Raw genomic sequence first — 24356 nt, 5'->3', positions numbered from 1 at the left:
CACCTTCTCTAGCTCCCAGTGCCAAACCACTTTTTATCCCCTTACCCTGAATTTTTTTCTTTAGAGTATGTATGCTCATTGGACATTGCCTTTGTTTATTGTTTGTAGAAAGCTCCATGTGTGCAAGGACTATATTTGCTCAATGCTCTATCCTCACTTTTTAAAACATTTTAGGCACTCCATAAATAACACCTGAAAAAAATGAGTGGAAGCCCAGAAACATACACACATATATATTTCAAAAAGTTATATATGGCTCAAAGAATGTGGATTTAAGGGAATAAAATTTCCATGATCTGACACTAAATGCTAAAATATCCTAAAATAATTGTTTGTATAAACTTTTTCCAGTAGACAAAGTAGCTTTAGTTACATAGTGTCATTTGGTCCTTAACCATCCCTATGAAATACATACAGAAATAATTAACATATTTGCACTATATGGTTTACTAAAGTCAGTCTTTCAATTTATGGTCCCAATCTTGCTCAATTCATTCCTTTTTATTTTGCTTTCCAGACTGCTTCCTGAACACTGCACAGTTTTATTCATAGTTATGTATATATGTATACATATTTCCCTCATTTGAAAATGTTTCTCCCTGCCTCTTCACGCAGTATACCTTGTACTCATCCTTCAAAAGCCTGTTCATGTGAGACAACCGGCCTCATTCCTCTTTCTTCAACTACAGAACTACACAGGGGACAAGACCTACCACCTACCCACCCAGGGCTTACCCCAAAATTTGCCCCAGAAGCCCCCGAGGCCGGACTGGCTCCGCCCAGGGAGGCGGACGCAAGGTTCGAAGTCCCCGCCCCTTCCGAGGAGTTTCCCAAAACCCAGCGCGGCAGTTCTCAGCCGCGCTAAGATGGCGACTCCCATGCATCGGCTCATAGCTCGGAGACAAGCGTAAGTGAGGGCCCGAGTAGGGCCGCGGGGAGGGCTGGGGGCGGGGAGAAGCACGTCAGCCGGCGGGTGAGCCCGGGCCGGGATGCGGGGCAGGTATCGGATCCTCTGTGTGGACGGGCGGAGGGTGGTCGTTTCTCACTTGTTGCTGCTCCACAGGGGCTCCGCCCGGGTCATAAGTTTGGTGCCCACGGGCTAGTGATTGCGTGGTAGACAACTGCGTAAGGTCCACGGGGCGGGACCTAGGTTGTGGGGTGGGTGTGAGGGGGGGGGGGTCTGAAGAGAGCCTAGCGTTTGCTTTCCGCACAGGGGACGCCCAGGAATTGGGCACTAAGTGGCGTATGCCCCTTTGACCACCCAGCCGCCCACCCTTCGGGTGGCCAGGGGAAAACCTGAAGCCCTGATCCGACACCTTCCACTCTCACCGACGTAAACCTTGAGCTCCCTATGCAGTCTCCAACCCAGCTGGCTTTTCCTGCCCCCCTTCCTATCGCCTTCCCTAGGAATAGCCTGACTACAACGCCGATTTTCCTCCCAAGTTATTTTCTCTCTGTCATTCATTCTCTTCCATAAATAATAATTTATTCATTATCTGTCGCTCTCTGCCAGAATTTGGGTATAAAGAAAAAGAGGTGTTCAAGACAAGAATCCCTGCTTTCAGGGAACTTACATTCCATTGGTAAAGAGTCTATAAACTAAACATTTTAAGTAAATAGAGTTGGTGTTAAGAGCTTTGAAGGAAGTAAGAGGTGATGGAAAGAAAGGCCCAGGTTAGATTGGTTGGCCTGGAAAGACATCTCTGAAGTGGTGGCATTTGAACAGAGATTGGAAGTGTGAGAAAAGAGCCAGTGGTGAGAGGATTTGGGGAAAGAGCATCAGACAGTGACATAATTGCTTTCAGACAGGAAAGAACTTTAGCTTTTTTTTTTTGAAGAGAGGGAGGGGGAGGGGAGAGAGAATCTTAAACAGGCTACACAGCCAGTTTGGAGCCCAGCATGGGGCTTGATCCCCAACCCTGAGATCATGACCTCAGCCGAAATCGGGGAGTCCTCCACACAACTGACTAAGCCACCTAGGCTTCCCAAGAACTTTAGTTTTTAAGAACTGAAAGTTGGCTATTGTGGCTAATGACCAAGAGAGAGTGGCACAAGAGGTTTGCCATGGACACGTAATGCAGATAGCATCCTACATGCCCCTTTCCTGTAAAGCGTTTTTTTCTACCAACGTGCACACCCGAAAATCTCCATTTTCTCATTCTTTTAGCATTTCATGCTGTTACCATTTGCAAGTCCATAATATATCACTCATAGTCAGCTTGCATATGTGTATGTTTCTTTTTACATTTCTGTTTTTTATTCTTTTTTTGTTGTCTTTCCTTCTCTTCTTTCCATCAGATTCTACCTCTCACACCTGATGAAAAGAGTTCCTTGAGCGTCAGGATAAAGACCTAGGGAGTCAGGGTAGTATGCCTGGTGGAGGAGAAAGCTTGAAAGTCAGACAATTCTGAAGTCAAGAATGGAGTGAATATAATACATAATAGGTGTGCTAAATTATGTCACCAGAGTCCCTAACTCTCAGGTTTGCTCTTTTGGGTGTTAGTTCCACACTTGGATAGGTTAGGTTCATTCCATTGGTCCCAAGATGTTTGTACTATTTTTTGGTCCTTTATATCCTCTCACCTTCAACTTGATGGCATCTCATTTGTGTAGATTGAATCATGTCTAAGGGATTGTGATGCTCTGATTGGCAGATTGCTTTCTTTTACTAGCACAATTGGATGGATCTCTATAAACCGATGATGAGCTAGATAGGTAGGTTAGATAGATAATAAATGCTAGGATGGCAAAACCAAGCAATGTCCACTTAAATATGAAGTGAAAGACTTTTAGCAATCTAAAGAATATTGCTATTTCTCATCTCAGAAGTATCAGAAAGTTCAACAAACGTTGTGGGTTATTTTTTTTTTAAGATTTTGTTTATTTATTTATTTGACAGAGAGAGATACAGCAAGAGAGGAAACACAAGCAGGGGGAGTGGGAGAGGGAGAAGCAGGCTTCCCGCAGAGCAGGGAGCCTGATGCCGGGCTCCATCCCAGGACCCTGGGCTCATGACCCGAGCCAAAGGCAGACCCTTAATGATTGAGCCATCCAGGCAGCCCCAAACGTTGTTTTTCTATGGAATGCCTATATTTGGTACATGAGCTACACAGAAGTAAAAGAAATCTTGCCTTTAGGAGCTTCTGGTCTTGTTGGCAAGAAAACAAAATGGTGTATAATAAAAGCGGTCATGGTATACAGAGTAAGTCCTGCCGGGTGCGGTGGCGTGCGCCTCTAGTCCTAGCTACTCGGGAGGCTGAGGCAGGAGGATCGCTTGAGCCCAGGAGTTCTGGGCTGGAGGGCGCTATGCCGATCGGGTGTCTGCACTAAGTTCGGCATCAATATGGTGACCTCCCGGGAGCGGGGGACCACCAGGTTGCCTAAGGAGGGGTGAACTGGCCCAGGTTGGAAACGGAGCAGGTCAGAGTAAGTCCTCAGGGAGTTGGAGGAGACTTTTAGAGGTTAGGGGAGTCTGGTAGAGTTTGGGGACTATTTGGGGGCGGGGGAAGCAGAAGAGGAACTATTACTTTTCATTTTATGTTCATCACAGAGTTTTAGCTTTATTTATAAAAACTATATATTTCTCCCCTAATAAGTTTTAAACTATTTTTAAGTTAGTTATACGAAGTGAGAAATTACTGTTGGCATTCTTTTTAGAGTCTTTGGACTAATAGAGGAAAGGGAGGAAATAAAAGAGAAAAAAGAGAGCCTAAATTTGAACTTCCTATTTAGCCGATCTTTCAGGGAGTTAATTTTATATCAGTTGAAATGAACTTATTTTCCATTTGTTAATTATAATTACATCTACTTATATGTAAGTAGATTGTAGAACCTTGGTACTATGTGGGGTCATTTCTTCTGCTAAACCTTCCACTGGATTCTTCACCATCCAGGGGAATTATCTAACTTTGGCTTGAGGACCTCCAGGAAGGACATACCTACCTCCTGAAGTAGCCTATTACATTTTTCAAATCTATCAAAAGTTTATGTTGAACTGCAAGGAAAATAATATTTATGAAGCTAAGCCCTAATCCCTTCTAACTTCCTGGCTTTGGACCTAAACTGTGATTTCAGTCAATTAAAAACCCTAGGTGTTATCCACTTGAATTACCATCCAGTCATACTTCCCCTGTCTTGGTACTGGTGTTGATCTTCTGGACTTAAAGAGTCAGACTTACGTTTACCCTTGTTAAATTTCATCTTGTTAGATTTGACACTGAGTTCTAGCTTGTCAAGACATTTTTGGATCCTGATTTGGTCATCCTTTGTATTAGCCCTCCCTCTTAGCTTTGGGTCAGCTGCAGGTTGGATAAATAGGCACATCTGTGTCCTCCAAGTCATTTATAAAATGGTGAACAAGTCCAAACTGAGGACCAAGCCCTCAGGCCATCACTGGATACCTCTCTATACGTTTACGTCAACCCATTAAACAGTAGTCTTTTGTGGGGCACCTGGGTGGCTCAGTTGGTTAAGCAACTGCCTTTGGCTCAGGTCATGATCCCAGGCTCCTGGGATCAAGCCCCGAGTTGGGCTCCCTGCTCAGCAGGAGGCCTGCGTCTCCCTCTCTCTCTGCCTGAAGCTCTCCCTGCTTGTGCTGCCTCTCTCTCTCTCTCTCTCTCTCTCTCTCTCCCTCTCCCTCTCTCTCTCTCTCTGTCAAATAAATAAATAAAATCTTAAAAAACAAACCAAAAAAACAGTAGTCTTTTGTCCAGGATGTTCAACCGATCTACCTAATTGTTCTGTTTTGTTCACATGGATATTCTAAGAGACTTTCCAAGATGCCTTATTGACATACAAATTCCCAAAAGCCAGTAAGAGTATTAATCTGTAATGATTTGATACTTAGTGATCAGGGCTTTTCTTTCTGAATGGATTTAATAAATCCAGCCAGAATTTTGCCTAGAATGAATGTCAAGTTCACTGCTCTAGTTTGTGGAATCTACCTATCTCCCCACTTTGAAAATCAAAACTGCATGTGCCTACTTCTAGTCTTTCAGCACCACTCCTGTTCGCCAGGGTCTCTCAGATTACCAGCAGCAGTATAGTCAACTCACCTGGAAAATCTCTGGTATGTTGGGGAGCAGTCACTTGGGCCATTGTGACTTAAACACATTCAGAGTGGATAAAAGCACTCTGTTACACACCCCTCACTATCTTGAGGTTCAGTTCTACTCTTCTCATTCCGCATATCATTGTGTTTGAGTGAAGATTGAAGCAAAATAAAAATAATCCTGCTTGTACTCTCAGCCTATAATTTAACATTGGTGATGTATTCGCCTAGCACCCCAAATAATGAGCCTATCCCTTTTTTGGTTCTTTGTACTTTATTTTTTTTTAAAGATTTTATTTATTTATTCATGAAAGACAGAGAGAGAGAGAGAGAGAGAGAGAGAGGCAGAGGGAGAAGCAGGCTCCCAAGGAGCAGGGAGCCCGACGGCAGACTCGATCCCAGGACCCTGGGATCATGACCTGAGCCGAAGGCGGACACTTAACCATCTGAGCCACCCAGGCGCCCTTGGTTCTTTGTACTTTAAATGTAACTAAAACACAAAACAATTTTTGTTGTTCTTGATACTTTTCACAAGCCTCAGCTTATTTTGGTAGGGTATTTATTTATATTAGGCTTAGATATTAATCTTACAGGCCTTTAGCACTCTCCTATATTCCTTAGTTATATGTTCCTTTGAAAAACATCTTTTACAACTTGTTTTATGACTTCACATGCAGTCCATGTTCATTGTAGGCAAGTTAGAGAATACAGCTAACAAAATATATTATAACCCTATCCCAAAGATAATCATTTTTACATATTAATGTATAACCTTTCAGGCCATTTTTAATATTTTAAATGGCCTCATAGTGTTCCTTATGGATAAACAATAGCACAATAACTTTTTGTTATTAGAAAATAATGTTAGTGGAAATAACATTTCCTTTGCGGTTGGATAGTTAAGTTTACCTTTTTTTTTCTTTTTTTGAGTATAGTTGACACGTTACATTAGTTTCGGTTGTACAACATAGTGATTCCAAAACTTTATACATTATGCTGTGCTCACTGTAAGTGTAGTTTCCATCAGGTTTACTCTTATAAACCATATTGTACTTCCTATAATAAATATACAACTAAATTTTTGCATATATCCATTATTCTGGGTTAAATGTATAGACTTTTTCTAAAACCAGGTTTACTGATATTTAATTTACATTTAGCAAAATTCATTGCACATATTTATTTTTGAGAGAAAGAGAGACAGAGCATGTGTGCACGAGCGGGGGTGGGGGTGGTGCAGAGGGAGAATCTTTTTTTTTTTTTTTTAAGATTTTATTTATCTGAGAAAGAGAGCATGCGAGTGCACAAGCAGGGGAGGGACAGAGGGAGAGGAAGGAGCAGACTCCCCACTGAGCAGGGAGTCCAGTGTAGGGCTCCATCCCAGGACCTGGAGATCATGACCTGAGCTAAAGTCAGATGCTCAACTGACTGAGCCACCCAGGTGGCCCAGGAAGAGAGAATCTTAAGCAGGCTCCATGCCCATCACAGAGCCTGATGGTGGGGCTCTACCTCATGACCATGAGTTCATGACCTGAGCTAAATCAAGAATTGGATGCTTAACCTACTGAGTCACCCTCTTTTTATTTTTTTTTTAAGATTTTTAAATTTTTTAATGATCTCTCCACCCAACATGGGGCTTGAATTTACAATTCCAGGATAAAGAGTTGCATACTCTACCAACTGAGCCAAGGCCCCCGAAATTTAGTCTTTTTAATGTATAGTTCTATGAATTCTGACAGATAACCTATAGTCATGTAACCACCACCAAAATCAAGATATAGAACAATTTCAACATGAAAAATTTCTTCACAAGCCTTGTAAGTAAACCCTTTACCCCACCCTCTGAAAGCCACTGATTTTTGTCTGTCCCTGTGATTTTACCTTTTCCAGAATGTTGTATGAGTAGAATCAATGTGTAACCTTTTGAGTCCAGCATCTTTCACTTGGTTAATTTCTTTGAGATCCACTGAAGTTCTTGCATGTATTAAAGGTGCATTCTTCTTTTTTTAATTATTGCTTATAGTATCCCATCGTATGGATATACCAGTTTGTTTATCCATTTGCCATTTGAAGGACATTTTGATTGTTTCCAGTTTGGGGTTATCTTTTTTTTTTTTTTATTTGAGAGAGAAACACAGTGAGAGAGGGAACACAAGCAGGGGGAGTGGGAGAGGGAGAAGCAGGCTTCCTGCGGAGCAAAGAGCCGGATGTGGGGCTTGATCCCAGGACCCCGGATCATGACCTGAGCCAAAGGCAGACGCTTAACAACTGAGCCACCCAGGCGCCCCAAGTTTGGGGTTATTTTTAATAAAAGTGCTATAAATGTTTACATATAGTTTTGGGTGTTTTGTTTGTTTTGGGAGAGAGAGCTCATACCAGAGCGTGGGGCAGGGCAGAGGGAGAGGGAAAAAGAATCTTAGGCAGACTCCCTGCCCACCTTGAGCCTTATGCAGTCTTAATCTCACAACCCTGAGATCATGACCTGAGCCAAAATCAGGAGTCAGGCTCGGGGGCGCCTGGGTGGCTTAGTCATTAAGCATCTGCCTTCGGCTCAGGTCATGATCCCAGGTTCCTGGGATCGAGCCCTACATCGGGCTCTATGCTAGGCGGGAAACCTGCTTCTCCCTCTCCCATCCCCCCTGCTTTGTGTTCTCTCTTGCTGTCTCTCCCTGTCAAATAACTAAATAAAATCTTAAAAAAAAAAAAAAATAGGGGCGCCTGGGTGGCTCAGCCGTTTAAGCATCTGCCTTCAGTTCAGGTCATGATCCCAGGGTCCTGGGATCAAGCCCCACATCGGGCTCCCTGCTCAAGCAGGAAGCCTGCTTCTCCCTCTCCCACTCCCCCTGCTTGTGTTCCCTCTTGCGCTGTGACTCTCTGTCAAATAAATAATATCTTAAAAAAAAAAAAAGTATCTAGTGTTCGTTCTTTTAAAAAAATAAAATAAAGAGGCTGAGCCACCCAAGGGCCCTGTGTAGTCTTTTGTGTAAACTTAGGTTTTCCTTTTTCTTTTTTTTTTATTAATTTATTTTTGCAAGAGAGAGAGAGCGCGAGTGAGAGCACAAGCAGAGGGAAGGGGCCGAGGGAGAAGGAGAAACAGGCTCCCCACTGAGCAGGGACCCCAGTGTGGGCCTCAATCCCAGGACCCCAGGATCATGACCTGAGCCAAAGGCAGATGCTTAACAGACTGAGCCACACAGGCGCCCTGAGTTTACCCTTTTCCTTAGGTACATAACCTAAGAGTGGATTGCTTGACCATGTAGTAACTTTTTCAGAAATCTTATTGGAAACTGGCAAACTTCTTCAAAGTTTGTCTTTTTGCACATCGCAATCTAATTGTTCCAGTACCAGTAGTTGAAAAGACATTTTTCTCTACTGAATTTCTTTTGCACCTTTGTCACAAAACGGCTGCCCATGTATGTGTGTGCATTCTATTCTGTTTCATTGATCTGTTTGTTTATGTAAACACCATACTGTCATAACTGTAGCTTTATAATAAGTCTTGAAATCAGGTAATGTGAGTCCTCTAATTTTGTTCTTTTTCACAGTTGTTGCAACTATTTTAGATTATTTGTGTTTTCATCTGCATTTTAGAATCAGGTTATCAATTTCCACAAAAGAAACTGCTGAGATTTCAATTGAGATTGCATTGAATGTATAGATCAGCTTTTGAAGAATGGATACTTGAACAGTCTTAAGTTTTCTGACCCATGAATATGTGTTCAAAAAGTATTCATTTTTTTAAGGTTTTTAACTTATCTCACCAATGTTTTATAATTCAGTGTAGAGGTGTTGAACAACTTTCATCAGATTTATATCTAAGTATTGTAGTAGTATTTTTTATTTCAATTGTTTTAACTGTTAGTTGCTAGTTTGTAGAAATACAATTGACTTTTGTAAATTGATCTTGTATCCTATGACTTTACTAATTTATTAGTTCTAGTAGCTCTGTTGTAGATTCCTAGGGATTTTCCACATAGATAATCATCATTTATACTGTCTTGTTTGGTTTTTTTTGGTATGTACATTTTTAAGATTTTTCTCGTAGTTACCAAATGGTGCTTCAGAAAGTTGGTGCAACTTATATTCTTACCAGCAGTTAAGAACATATGCAAAGTGGGGTGCCTAGGTGGAAATAAATAAATCTTAAAAAAAAAAAAGAACATATACAAAGTGCCCATTCTTTACCTCCGCCAACAATAGGTCATCAATATAGCAGGCATGTCCTACTATCTTAGGTATCAAAGGTCATGTCATATAAAAAGCCTGTACCATTAGAACACTTCTTTAGACCTTAGCTTAGAATATAGAAACGGAATATTGTGAATAGGGTATCCACATGGTTAGAAAGAAATGCTATAAAGTTATAAATTATAAGTTGGCCTCATTCAGCACTCTCTGTGGAAGATCACTGTTTTTAGGGGTGGTTAACTAATGGTTAGAACATGTCAATCAAGGGCGCCTGGGTGGCTCAGTTGTTAAGCGTCTGCCTGAGCCCCACATTGGGCTCCCTGCTCGGTGGGTGGCCTGCTTCTCCCTCTCCCAATCCCCCTGCTTGTGTTCCCTCTCTTGCTGTGTCTCTCTCTGTCAAATAAATAAATTAAAAAAAAAGAACATGTCAATCATAGATGGGCTTTAGATATTTGTGAATATTCTATTGATAGCAACAGAAAACTCTACAGAGCTGGTGGATAATATTTTTAATAGATGGGATCTTAAGTTGTAAGTTTCTTAATATTGGGCCACCTGGGTGGCTCAGCAGGTTGAGCCTCCAACCCTTGCTTTCAGCTCAGGTCATGAGTATCATGGTGTTGTGGGATCAATCCCTGCATTGGGCTCCACACTAAGTGGGGAGTCTGCTTGAAGATTCTCTCCTTCTGCCCCTCCCCCACTTGCTCTCATGCTCACTCTGTCTTTCTCTTTAAAAAAAATAAAATTGATTTTTTTTAAGATTTTATTTATTTATTTGAGAGAGCGAGAATGAGAGAGAGAGAGAGCACATGAGAGGGGGGAGGGTCAGAGGGAGAAGCGGACTCCCTGCTTAGCAGGGAGCCCGATGTGGGACTCGATCCCGGGACTCCAGGATCATGACCTGAGCCGAAGGCAGTCGCCTAACCAACTGAGCCACCCAGGTGCCCAAAAATAAAATTGATTTAAAAAAAATTAAGTTTCTTAATATTGGAAAAACAACCTATGAGTTGGAGAAGATTTCATGTCCTTGATTCTGAGAGGCTTCCCAACACTACCAATCATAGTTTCATTGTTAGGAAATATTGTGAAACGCTTTGAAATGGATTTCAAAATAAATATTACTAGGTATCTTAGCTAATCCACTCTTCCTGGCTATGTGACTCTATGAGGGCCTATGCATCATTGTCTTTGAGCTATTTTATAACTCTGTAAGGTATGGAAAACTGATAGAAAAGATTCTTACCCATAAAAATGAGCTACAGATGATTCTTGCAATGTGGCTATTGACTAGTTTTTAACTACCTGTAAATTCATTTCAGCATTCCTGATTGCATATGTATGTGTGTTTTTTGAATTGTCTTTTGAACCCGTTACACCATCTTACTGGTTCCTTTATTAATTAATGATTAGAGAAAACCTTTGACATGTGTTTGTTTTTTAAAGATTTTATTTATTTGACAGAGAGAGACACAGCAAGAGAGGGAACACAAGCAGGGGGAGAGGGAGAGGGAGAATCAGGCTTCCCGCGGAGCAGGGAGCCCGATGCAGGGCTCGAACCCAGGACGCTGGGACTATGACCTGAGCTGAAGGCAGACGCTTAACGACTGAGCCACCCAGGCGCCCCGACATGTGTTTGTTTTATATGTATTTGTATGAGAGTCATGATTTTACGCTTTTACAAGTTATCTTTAATGTTTCTGAATTTATTATTTCTGGGGTGCATTGTACAATTGTGTAATATGTTAAATGGTTCTTTTTGCCTCAAAAGCTACTATTAAGGCCATAGAGTGTTTTATTATTGATGCTCTTAAAAATTTGCTATGGGGCGCCTGGGTCGCTCAGTCAGTTGGGTGTCTGCCTTCAACTCGGGTCGGCATCCCAGGGTCCTGGGATCGAGTCCCACATCAGGCTCCCTGCTCAGCGGGGAGTCTGCTTCTCCTGCTCTGCTACTCCCCCTTCTTGTGCTCTCTCTCTCTCTCTCTCAAATAAATAAATAAAATAGAAATAGAAAATAAATAAAAATTTGCTATGACAGGGGCGCCTGGGTGGCTGAGTTGTTAAGTGTCTGCCTTCGGCTCAGGTCACGATCCCAGGCTCCTGGGATCGAGCCCCACAACAAGCCCCACATTGGGCTCCCTGCTCCGCGGGAAGCCTGCTTCTCCCTCTCCCACTCCCCCTGCTTGTGTTCCCTCTCTCTGTCTCTCTGTCAAAATCTTTAAAAAAAAATTTTTTTTTGCTATGACATTACATATTCAGATAGGGTCTGAAATTATAATCATGGCTCTGGCAGCTGCTTGCTGAAATTTAAGAACTATTACTAAGCAAAAAACTGAGTCTTCGTTATTATCTTTTAATACTATATCTACCAACATAGTCTTAGTTCTTTATTTATAACATTCATTCTTCAAATTAGGATTAGTTTAAATTTTGGACATACGCTAAAACTGAATTATTGTCCAGATTACAGAACCTGTCGCACAATGCAGGAATTAACTAATGAAAATCCCACTATAAGCAATATATGTTCTCTTAAAACACTTACTTGCCTATTTCAGCAGTCATTCATTTTACAGACATTTACTGAATACCAATTATGTGTTCACCAGGATAAAAAGGATGACTGCTGTAGATCAGAATTAAGAACCCAGCATCTCATTGTGCAACCATGTTATGAGAAAATTTAAAGTGCCATGTATCATTATTCCAGACTATTGATTAGCCTAGTATGTAGATTGACAATAATATATACACATCCCAGTCTGTAGAATGGGGATAGTGCTTTCAAACTCACTGGGTTGTTATGGGGATTGGATGTGATTATGCATAACTAATATTTATCTAAATTCCTGGCATTCAGTAAGTATAAGCTGTGGTTATGGTCTCATCTAATTTTCACAATAACCTAGTAAAGTAGGTATTTACTACATCTTTTAGAAGAGAAACGAGGTTCCAAAATAATTTTGCTAAAGAGCCTCTTGCTATGTAGTGAAAGAGATTTGTTAAAACCTTTGTTGTGAAATACATCACACGTACAAAAAAGTTCAAACAACATAACTATGCCACTTAACAAATTCTTATAAAGGGAACGTTCCATGTGACTTCCACCCAGGTCAAGTAATAAAATGCCCAATATACCAGAAGCCCTTAAGGTCCTTGCCAATCATGACCTCCTCCCTCCTTCTCGAAGGTAATCAGTGACCCAGCATTTAATGGTAATTTTTCCCTTGCTTCTCTTTGTGCTTTTACCATCTTACTATGCGCTGGAGTTTAATTTTGCCTGTCTTTGAACTTTATACAGAATCAGACAATTTGGATTCTTTTGAATAATCAGACTTCTTAGATGTAAGATCTATGTAAGTTAAACTGTAAAGTTTGTTCATTTTTATTTTTTTTTCTAAGATTTTATTTACTTATTTGACAGAGAGATAGAGAGCAGAGCGGCAGGCAGAGGGAGAGGGAGAAGCAGGCTCTCCACTGAGCAGGGAGCCCGAAACAGGGCTTGATCCCAGGACCCCGGGATCATGACCTGAGCCGAAGGCAGACGCTGAACCACCTGACCCACCCAGGCACCCCAAGTTTGTTCATTTTTAATACTATGAAGTATTTCACTGTATTCTGTACCACAAATTATCCATTCTACCCTATTTCCGGTTTTGAGGATATTACAGATCATGCTGTTACAAACATTCTTATAGTTTTTCCTCTTCCCTTCTTGAATAAGTCACACCTAAAGCCATTAAGTAGTGTAGAACAGGGTAGGCTTTCAAGCAGAGGGTTGACTTGGCATTGGAGTATTGGGGCTGAAGTGGGGTAAGAAGGCATCCACATAGGTGTGTGAAGTGATCTGCAGTGTCAGCAGGCTGTGGAGGGCATCCATTGGAGGAAAGGCCTAGTGTAGGATGTGAGATCCCAAGCAAGGTGAGGAAGGTGTCCACACAGGAGCAATTTAGCATAAGTTGTCACCCTAATGGAGAGAACAATCTACATAGGGGAGGTGGCGTATAATTTGATATGAGGTGTCAGAGCCTAAGTGGAAAGAGAAATGTGACTCTAAATATCATCAGGGCTCCATCAGTCTGATTTCAGGCTGGGACAGGGAAAGGAGATGAGCCTCAGATTTTTTGTTGTACCAGAAAGCAAGGAAGTGCTCCCAAAATGGAGCCATGTCAAAGGAACACGGAATCCAGCTTAAAAGGATTCCTTTCCACTGACCACATCTAGGACAATTAAGTACCAAAATAAATCATGGTAATGGATTATAACTCACTGAATAAAATTCACTGACTAAAATAGAAAAATATGAGTTCGTACTGATAGATGAATAAATGAACTAAAAATTTAACGGGCAGGATTTTTATATAATATCAAATACCGACCCACAAAATAGTTATTAATTGTTATATTAGTTTTCACTTAGAGTTGTTTGACAAATCGCCCCAGAACTTAGTGGCTTCTAACAATCAACATTATCTCAGTTTCTGTGGGTCAGGAATTCAGGAGTGACTTAGCTGAGCGTTCTAACTCATGTTCTCCCTTATTTGTCCTGGTCAGGATGTTGCCAGGGGCTGCAGTCATCTGAAGGCTTCACCAGGACTAGAAGATCTTTCTCCAGGATGGCTCTTTCAGAGGACTGTTGGCAGGAGGCCTCAGTTTCTCACCACATGGGCCTCCCTAGAGGCTGCTTAAGTGTCTGCATGACATGGCAGCTCCATGACTTAATCTTCAAAGTCACACTCCATCACTCTGCTTTATTCTGTTAGAAGAAGCAAGACACTAAGTCTAAGCCACACTCAAGGTGAAGGGAATTAGGGCTCCACCTCTTGAAGTGAAGAGTATCAAAGAATTAATATGAACATTAATTTAAAACCACCACAATTACAAAAGGACAAAAAGTAACTTTACAATGCAAACTCTGGTAGACCCTCCTTAATCAAGGGATCAGAGTGCATATCAGCAATTAAAAGACGAATTGCAGTCTTGTGTCATGTGGTAGGAATACAGTGAGAAGGACAGCACATTTCTATTACATTCCTGCCAAAGATACATGGCCTGTATCTAATCATGTAGAGATATCAGATATGGTAGTTGACCTCCAAGATGACCCCCAATTATCCTTGCCTCCTGGTATTCACACTCTTGTGTAGTCTCCTCCCACATTATACTAGTGTTGGTCTGTGTGAGCAATAGAATACAGCAAAAGGGATGGTATGTCATTTCCAAGATTAGGTTATAAAAGACTGATTTCTTTCTTAAGTTGTCTTGGTCACTCCCTCTGGGGAAAGCCATGTTGTGAGCAGCCCTGTGAAGAGGTCAAGAGAAAGGGAACTGAAGCTTCCTACTGAGAGCCCCCTGAGTGAGCTTGAAAGCAACTCAAATTGAAGCATGTTCTACGAAATAACTGGCCTGTAACCTTCAAAATTGCCAAGGTCATAAAAAACACACGACTAAGAAACTCATTAGACAAAAGGAAACTAAAGAAACATGACATGCAACAGAATGCTGAACTAGATTTTGCTATAAAGAACATTATTGGGACATTTGATGAAATAAATGGGGTCTGAAGATTAAATAGTAGGAATATATCTATATTGATTTCTTGATTTTGATGGTTACATTGTTATGTAGGAAAATATCCTAATTTATAGAAAATATACAACAAAATATTGTGAGTTGATGAGTCATCAGGTTGGCAACTTATAAACGGTTCAGGAAAAGTAGTTCTTTGAACTGTACTTACAAATTTTCTATAAGGTTACGATTATTTCAAAAATTTTAAGAGCTACATAAAGGAGAACAATATTCTTACACATATTATCTGGTATAGCTATGCATTGATTCTGTTTTTTATTTATTTTTTTTTTTTGAGAATGCACACCCGATGGGGGTGGCGGTTGGGGAGGGGAAGAGAGAGAGGGAGAGAGCTAATCCTAGGCTCCACGCCCAGTTCGCCCAGTTCGCCCAGTTCAGAGCTCACTGGGAGGCTCCATCTCACACCCCTGAGATCATGACCTGAGCTGAAATCAAGAGTCACACACTTAACCAATTAAGCCACCCAGATAGCACTGCATTGATTTCTATTGTATAAATACCTACAAGTGGAATTGCTGAATCAAAGAGTGTGCATTTCTTCAACTACAGTAAATTTTTTTCAAGATGGTTGTACCAGTTTGAGTTCATCCCCACAATGGATGTGTCTTCTCTTCCTTTATATTCTTGCTAACATTTGCTATTGCCAGTTTTTAATTTCAGTCTTTCTGGTATGTGATAGGTAGTACCTTCAGGGTTTTTTGTTTGATTTTGTTTTTTTAAAAATTTATTTGAGAGAGAGAGAGAGAGCAGTCATGCAAGAGTGGGAGGGGCAGAGGGAGAGGGAGAGAGATTCTCAAGCAAACTACGCAATGAGCTCAGAGACTGACTCAGGGCTTGATGTCACGACTCAGATCACGATCTGAGCCAAAACCAAGACTTGGATGCTTAGCTGACTGAGCCACCCAAATGCCCCTCTTCAGGGGTTTTAATATGCTTTTCTTTGATTAGTAAAAAACAACTTTTTATATATTTAGTGTTAACTTGTGTTTCCCAGGCCCATTTTTGTCCAGTCTTTACATTTTCCATTTTGTCTTATTTTTTTATGATCCATCATTTTCTTATTGATTTGTAATATCTTCTCCAACCTCTTGGCTTCCCTTCTTACTCTCTTCATAGTGTATTTTGATGAACAGCAGTTTCTTTCTTTCTTTCTTTCTTTCTTTCTTTTTCTTTTTCTTTCTTTCTTTCTTTTCTTTCTTTCTTTCTTTTTCTTTTTGAGAGAGTGAGAGAATCCTAAGCAGGCTCCATGCCAAGTGCAGAGCCTGACACAGGGCTCAATCTCAAAACCCTGAGATCGTGGCCTGAGCTGAAATCAAGAGCCAGATACTTAACCAACTGAACTACCCAGGTGCCTTGATAAAAATAAATTCTTAATTTTAGCATAGTTTAACTTAATAGTCTTTTTCTTTATGATTATTAGTATTTTGTTTTTTAAGAATTCTTACGTCAAATATGTCACTTTTTTCTTTTTTTAAGATTTTATTTTTAAGCAATCTGTACACCCAGTGTCGGGCTCAAACCCACAACTCTGAGATCAAGAGTCACATGCTCCACCCACTGAACCAGCCAGGGGCCCCTGTCACTTTTTTTTTTAAGTTTATTTATTTTTAAGTGATGTCTACACCCAACATGGGGCTGAAACTCAGAACCTCAAGATCATGCTCTTCCAGACTGAGTTCAGCCAGGCACCCCATCATGTCACTTTTTTTTATACCACCTTCTAAAACATTTATTACTTGAGCAGTCTGTAATCGATGTTTGCATATGGTGGAGAGTAGAGGTTTTCTTTTTTTAATTAAGATTTATTTATTTACTTGAGAGAGAGACAGTACGAGCAGGGGGAGGGGCAGAAGGAGAGAGAGAATCCTCAAGCCGACTCTCCACTGAATGCGGAGCCCAGTGCAGGGTTCGACCCTGAGATCATGACCTGAGCAGAAACCAAGAGCCGGACACTCAACCGAGCCACCCAGGTGCCTCAAGAGTAGAGTTTAAGTCTCATTTTTTCCATATGCATAATCAGTTGTCCCTGCACCATTAATAATATGTCCTTTCCCCCACCAGTCTCTGGTGCCATAGTTGTCATAAATCAAGTGTTCTTATATACATTAGTCTATTTCTGGACATTCTGTTCTGTTCATTGGTTTGTGTATCCTTGTTCCAATTTCCCATTTTTAATTGTTATAGCTTTACCATAGGTCAGTGTCTTTTAATCCAGGGCTTCCCCACTTGTTCCTTTACAAGGGTATTTTGGCTATTCTTGGCCTTTTGAATTTCCATATACATTTTAGAATAACTTCGTCAACAGAACACACAAAAACTTGTTTGGATTTTGATTGGCATTGCTTTGAATCTATAGATCAGTTTGTGGAGAATGGACATTTTTACATTATTGAGTTTTCCACTCTATGAACATGGTATATTTTTCTCTGTGGCTACATACTTAGATGTTTAATTTCTTTGAGTAGTTTATATTGTGCATAGAAGTCTTGTATGTATTTTCTTTGGTGTCTTTGTAGGTAGTTGATATTTTTCAGGAAATTATAAATATCACCTTTTAAAATTTCATTTTAAATGTTCTCATTATATAGAAATTCTATTGATTTTTATGTGTTTACCTTACATCTAATACAGAGGTCAGCAAACAGTCATTTACTGAATCCTACTTGCTGATTGTCCTTGTGGGCTTGCCAGTTAAGGATGTTAATTACATGTGTATATATGATCAGTTTGATGATAGGAAACATGAACTTTAACCTCACATGAGTGGAATGTTATCTTCTACAAAAGAATTTCATCCTTTAAATCTCTTTTATGTGAAATATTTTTGTTAATAAAATATCTGTGGAATTGTGTTTTCTCTCTTGCGTGTCAGTACCTACATAATATCCTCAGTTTTGCCTCCTGATCAGCAAAGCCTGAAACTTTTACTATCTGATTTACAAAGTTTGCCCTCCCCAATCTAAAATCTTGCTGAACTTACGAATTCTAATTTTTTCAAAATATTTTTGTCTGTAGATTATTTTGGATTTGCCAGGTACATAATAAGTCATCAGTGAGGAATGACCATTTTGCTTTTTCCTTTCCAATTCTTTCATCTGTTTGTCTTTACTTGCTGCATCTGAATCTAATTTCAGGGATGGAGGGATTGAGATTTTTCTTAGTCTCCTAGATGACTACAAGCTGGGCTGTATTCCGTATACAGTTGGTTTATTCTTAGGGTATAACTCTTCAGAGACCTAACTCTGGATACATACTTTGTCTCCCTAGCTTGTTGTAAGTGAGGGTTACCCTGTTGAGTTGGCAAACACTCCCAGAGCAAGAATTGACTTAAATGCAGAACTGACTACTCTTGATTTCCATTTTCTTCCATATCTTGGCTTGGTTGTTCTTCACTCCATTGTTAGTTCTTTGATGCCTCAAGCAGATTCTTAAAAATGTTTTGACTGTTTTTTCTATTTCTGAGATGAGGAATTGGTCTTAGTTACCTAGTCTGCCATTACTGGAATGGAATTAAGGAATGAAGATTTGAACTCAGTTCGGTCTAACTCCCAAGGTCCATGCTCTTGACTACTTACTATATTGCCTTGTGACTAAATCTAACATAGTAAACAATTGAAAGTGTAAAATTATGTTTATTTTTGACCTAAAAATGTTCATGTTGTTTATGCCTTTCAGGGTAGAAAATGTCAAGTCAAAATTTTGAGGCCTGTATTCTTTTTTTTTTTCTTTTTGCTCTGTAGTGAAGCAAATAAGCAACATGTAAGATGTCAGAAATGCTTGGAATTTGGACATTGGACTTATGAATGCACAGGAAAAAGAAAATACCTACATAGGCCTTCAAGAACAGCAGAACTAAAGAAAGCTTTAAAAGAAAAAGAAAACAGATTATTATTATTACAACAAAGGTATGTTGACCTCTGGTATCCAAAGGAGTATTTTTTATCGATAGACTTTATTAAGCAACTAAAGGTATCATGGTGGTTATCCAGATTCCAATTATAATATTAGCTAATGTTTAATGAGTGCTTCCCATGTGCCAGGCACTGTATTAAGCTCTTTACAAGTATTAGCTTATTTAACCATCACCTCTGTACCATTAAGGTAGGTATTATTCTCCCCATTTTACATGTGAAGAAACTGGAGCCTGGAGAAGTTGAGTTACTTGTCAGTGTCAGTAAGCGGAAAGATTAGGTGTTGAACCAGCCAGTCCATGCTCTTAATCACTTTGCTTTGTTGACTCAGCTGCCAGTGAAATGGCAGCAGAATACTACGAGGTAGATGATATGAGCTGTCAGTCGTAAAGATAAAATGGCCAGTTATTTTACCAGCAAAATGAGTTTATTGGGGAATAGAGGAATTGCAATCCAGGACAAGCAGACTATGGCAAACCGTAGGCAAGTCCGGAGAACAAAGGACAGGAGCTTGCTTTTATCGAGGGAAAGAGGAAATTGGGAAGGGCTGTTTTAAAGAAAAGTCCACTGGAGGAGAGTGAGCGTTCAAGCTTCTCATTGGATGACTGGGGCAGTTGCTGTTGTGAGGCAAGAAGAAAATTTTCCTCCCTCCTGCTGGGATAGTCAAGTAAGCTTCTTCCTGTTGAGGAACAAGGTACTGGTCTCTGTGGGGGGGTCTGCAATTGATGATGAGTGGTAGTGTGTGGGAGCTCCCCCTGCAGGGTTTCCCAAGTCCATTTTAGATGCAGTTCCCTTTATTTTCTCAGAGCTGATATGGAAAGATATCCGAGATAAGTATCCAAGATACTTAGACTATAAACAAGGTAGAGAACAGTATATATAATATGCTATCGTTTATCTTAAAAAAGAAGAAAAGGGGGCGCCTGGGTGGCTCAGTCGTTAAGCGTCTGCCTTCAGCTCAGGTCATGATCCCAGGGTCCTGGGATCGAGCCCCGCATCAGGCTCTCCGCTCAGCAGGGAGCCTGCTTCTCCCTCTCCCACTCCCCCTGCTTGTGTTCCCTCCCCCCCCACTTGTGTTCCCTCTCTCACCATGTCTCTCTCTGTCAATAAATAAATAAAATCTTTAGAAAAAATTAAAAAAGAAAAAGAAAAGGAATAATGGAATTTTTTTGGAAACAGAAATGATCCATAATAGTGGCTCCTTTCTAGGAGAACTGGGTCGGAGAGTAACTGGAAATTTGTTATTTACTCTTTTGTGTCCTTTGAATAAAGCCTTTTTTTTTTTTTTAAGATTTTATTTATTTGTCCGAGGGAGAGAGAGAGAGAGAGAGAGCACAGGCAGAGGGAGGGAGAAGCAGGCTCTTGATCCCAGGACCCTGGGATTATGACCTGAGCCGAAGGCAGATGCTTAACTGACTGAGCCACCCAGGCGTCCCTTGAATAAAGCTTTTAAAATTGCTATGAATTAGGTAAGTAAGCATGTTTGAGAAACTGCAAGAGGAAGGTGCCCAGTGTACTCAGTGCTACAGATCAGAAGCAGCATCTTCATCAGAACGTTAGCTGTATAATAGTGTCTGAAACACGGGAACTTGCAAGACGGTGGTCTCCCAATTAGTGGACGTGACGGTTCTTCAAAGGTTATGTAGGAATAGATAGGTAATCAATTTTAAGTCATCAGTGTTCATATATATAATTTTTCAAAAAATAATTTGTATGAGAACTTGCCTGCTCATTCTCCTCTTCTACTTCCCCTTTCCTCATGTGTAGAAACCTAGACATTTTTCAAAATACTGGTGTTTGTACTAAGAAAGTGGATAGCTCTAATTATTGGAAGCAGATTCTTTTGTACTTTTTTTTTCCCCAGCAAAATTGAAGAAGGACCTAATTGGGCTACCAATTTAAAAGTATTTTTTAGGGGCAATGGGGTGGGGTGGCTCAGTCAGCTAAGCATCTGGCTCTTGATTTCAGCTCAGGTCATGATTTCAGAGTCATGATTTTGAGCCCTGCATTGGGCTCCATACTGAGTGTAGAGCCTGCTTAAGATTCTCTCTCTTCCTCTCCCTCTGCCCCTCCTCCCCCTGCTCAAAATAATAATAATAATAATTAAAAATAAAAATAAATAAAAGTATATTTTAATGATACATCTTTGTGACTTGTGGACCACATCATTGGAGATATTCAAACAGTGACGTTGCTACAACAAAACTCTGTTCCGATCTACCTATTTAGGTTAAGAAGGCTTCTTAGGTTAAATCTATAAAAATTAAATACAGGAATTGAATTAATGCTGAACCTTGTCGCAACCTAGCAGTAAGATCCAGGGATGCATAAACTAGAAAAACAATCGATGTCTTTAAGAGATGTATTTCTAATAAATTTACTTTGATGTGTAATAATTATTAAAATTTGTACTGTATTTCTATATTGTTTTATTTTAAAGATTTTATTTGTTTGTTAGAGAGGGTGGGAGAGGGTGAGAGCACACAAGCAGAGGGAGCGGGAGAGGGAGAAGCAGGCTTCCCGCTGAGCAGGGAGCCCGATGTGGGGCTCGATCCCAGGACCCTGGGATCATGACCTGAGCCGAAGGCAGACGCTTAACCGACTGAGCCACCCAGGTATCCCTGTATATTGTTTTAATCAATTGTATAGTAATATTGGTAATGGTGACTCGATTCAGAAGGTTTTTTTAGAGAGGGAGTGGGAGAGAGGGGGAGGGAGGGGCAGGTTATAACAAGAAATACTGGGCTCTGTACATGTCACGAAAGACAAGGTGTTTCTCCAATGGAAGACACTCTGGGGGCTAACTAAAGGGCTGGTTTGAGCTGTGTATAATCACTCTATTAACAGGAACTTTTTTCCCCCTCATGTTTATCAGCATTGGAGAAACTAATACAGAGAGGAAGACCAAGAAAAAAAGGTATGTGTGGCTTTAGGAGTTTTATATGGCTAATAAATAATAACTAGTGGGAGGGATGGGAAGAGTGATTTAAAATAATAGTGATAAAGTTTGGATCTGAAGTCTCTTGTTTGTAATTCATGATTAAGTATCATCCTTATTTCCTGATATGTTCCTCTCTTTACCTGACTGGAACATACTACCTTCATTTCTCCTTTTTCTCCAACTTTCCAGAGGCTTTATACCTGGAAATAGTAAATAATGTCTCTTAAAAATCTCTCTTATTGTATTAGAATGGGAACTATTATTAGACTGGTAAAAAAAAAAATTGTTGAGCAGCTCTACCTGGTTCAAAGTAAAGATTATGAAACATTTACCATGCTACCTGAGGTTTAAGTAAACCCAGTTGTTACACTGCAACTTTATTCTAACATTATTCATTCTGGAGCATAATAGAGTAGGAACGCTTAACTCCGTCCAAGAGAGTTAGATTGCGAAAGTAGAAGACGTTGTGGTTGCCGCAGGATTTCTCCAGTTACGCAGTCCCCCGCGTGCACAGCTTCAGCATGTGCATGTGGGTTGCCCGTACAGTTGCTTTTGACCGTTCTGTTCAATGTCAGCTTCCCGTGCGTATCACTAACTCCTCGCTGTCTTAATAGGTCGAAGAGTGTAACCAGTTCCAGTAGCGACAGCAGTGACAGTTCAGCCAGTGATTCCTCATCCGACAGTGAAGACACATCTACCTCGTCCTCCTCAGAGGACAGTGACACCGACGAAAGCTCCTCCAGTTCATCATCTTCAACCTCCTCCACAAGCTCCTCCTCGTCCTCCGATTCAGACTCCGATTCCAGTTCTTCCAGTGGCGGCAGCACCAGCACAGGGAGCAGCTCTGAGGACGAGCCACCAAAGAAGAAGAGAAAGAAATAGAATTGCCCCTCGCTTTTGGACTGCTGGGCTGCGGACATTAATGTGATTCTCGAAAGGGAATTTACAGTATGTTAAGGCCAAATAGATTAACCGGTCAAAATTTCTGGAGTTCAAAAGTTTCTAAGTGTTTTACATCTTAAGAGCATAAAGAGTATTAATAATGGGTTATATATCTATGTATGTATATATGAAAGACTTTTTATTTTAAGGGTAAATCTTGTTTTTCTTTTTTATCTTTAATATATATCTCTAAAACTTAAAGCTGAATCCAGTAAATCTGTTTTTGGGATGAAACTTATCTTTTCTCCCTGTGAAATAAATGCCATACTTTGTTATTTGTTAGTGCTATGTATCAGACATGTTTTCAGGATAATGCATCAGAATATCTGGCAGTGAATTTCTAATGCTTTTGGCTGTGCGTTATTATATAAGATTTAATACATTGTTACTACACAATTAGGAGCGTTCCTCTTAATACCTGTGCCCTATTTTTATGTTTATGTTCAAAAAGTTATTCTGACTTCTTGTCCTAAAAGAAAAGCTCAAGGAACCTATTAATATCTTCATACCTTTTGGATGGTACAAATGTCAAGTTATTGTGTTATATTATTCATTTTCTTCTGGTTCTTAGAGTTACTCTTTTTTTTTTTTTTTTTCAAGTAGGCTCCACACCCAGCATGGAGCCCACTGCAGGGCTTGAACTCGCAACCCTGAGATCAAGACCTGAGCTGAGATCAAGAGTCGGATGCTTAACTGAATAAGGCACCCAGGTGTCCTGTAAAGTTACTCTTTTCTGAGGAAAATTAATCTGGAGGAACCTAAAAAGGAACGAAAATTCTGAAACTACTTAGGAGTCTAATCTCTTGGTGCCTTTTGATAAATGCTGTGTGTCAGAAAAGAGTCATTTAAAAAAGCCTAACTTAAGGTAAAAGTGATACAAATATCTTTGTGTGTTATTACGCTATAAAAGGTAGGAGAGGAAAAGAAAGTTAGGAAGAGAGGTAGTTTTAATAGAAAATTAGGGTGATGTTGGTTGCCTTTTATTAAGCTTTTCTAAGCTTTCATAAAGATTGCCTTTTATCATTTTTGCAATTGTATGATGATTTATATGGCAGCTGGTCATATATGACACTACTGCGTAAATATAAATAAGTTGGATTAATCTGGCGTGTTTACATAGCATATACACAGTTGAAATGTAGCATGAAAGATTAAAGAGAAATACTGCACAATGTTTCTTAAAAGTAAAATTCTCTGCTATAGTGAACTTCTTCAGTTTCGCATGACATCATTTTGTGATGTCTTTTAAGCTTTTTGGAAAGAGGTATCATTTGTAGAAAAATCTTGATTTGGGCTAAATATGGGTTTTTAAAACTATGAATGTTGTCTTTTTTATATTTTTATGAGAAAGTAGTAGAAAATTGCTTTTGAAAAAATGGGCTTCTATTTAAATGTTGAAATATATGTAATAAATATTGTAAGCTTGAGGAGCCTGTAATTCCTTGTATGTTTTATAGAACCATCTGCTTTCAGTGATTGTAAATAAACTGTCAAAACATCATTTCCAGAGGCTCCGTACAGAACATATCAATTGACGGGTAGATTTAATAAATATTTAGGACACATTTTACAACATTGGTCATCTCCGTAAGGACTTTTTTGAGCAGTTAAAAAACCTGGAAGAGAAACATGTACATACGTAGCAACACTTGCAATTAAATAAAATTCATCATTTGTGCTCACGAGCTTAAGCATCTATTATCTCTTTGCTGTTTTAATACGAGCTCTTACTCCT

At 40.0% G+C, this 24356-nt stretch overlaps 2 protein-coding genes and 1 pseudogene across 2 annotated transcripts in view; 2 read left to right on the top strand and 1 right to left on the bottom strand.

Moving 5' to 3' along the window:
- The window catches only part of HSPA4 (heat shock protein family A (Hsp70) member 4), a 71152-nt gene extending 70268 nt beyond the window's left edge, over positions 1-884 (bottom strand). The window contains exon 1 of the mRNA XM_088023261.1: positions 736-884. Coding sequence (XP_087879387.1) covers positions 736-884 — 149 coding nt within the window. The remainder of the gene's footprint in view (positions 1-735) is intronic.
- Positions 845-24306, top strand: ZCCHC10 (zinc finger CCHC-type containing 10). Its single transcript, XM_028103602.2, has 4 exons — positions 845-907; positions 18568-18732; positions 21614-21655; positions 22294-24306. The coding sequence occupies exons 1-4, from the start codon at positions 867-869 to the stop codon at positions 22559-22561; spliced, it is 516 nt and encodes a 171-aa protein (XP_027959403.1). The 5' UTR covers positions 845-866; the 3' UTR covers positions 22562-24306.
- On the top strand, positions 3212-3495 carry LOC148164306 (signal recognition particle RNA; annotated as a pseudogene).
- Positions 24307-24356: the final 50 nt, after the last annotated feature.

This window comes from Eumetopias jubatus, unplaced genomic scaffold (assembly GCF_037043125.1).
Source record: "Eumetopias jubatus isolate StellerSeaLion01/CBP00866 unplaced genomic scaffold, mEumJub1_p1.0 scaffold_5, whole genome shotgun sequence".
Classification (NCBI taxonomy): Eukaryota; Metazoa; Chordata; class Mammalia; order Carnivora; family Otariidae; genus Eumetopias; species Eumetopias jubatus.
The sequence above is the reverse complement of the archived record's forward strand: the minus strand, read 5'-3'. Positions and strand labels throughout refer to the sequence as shown.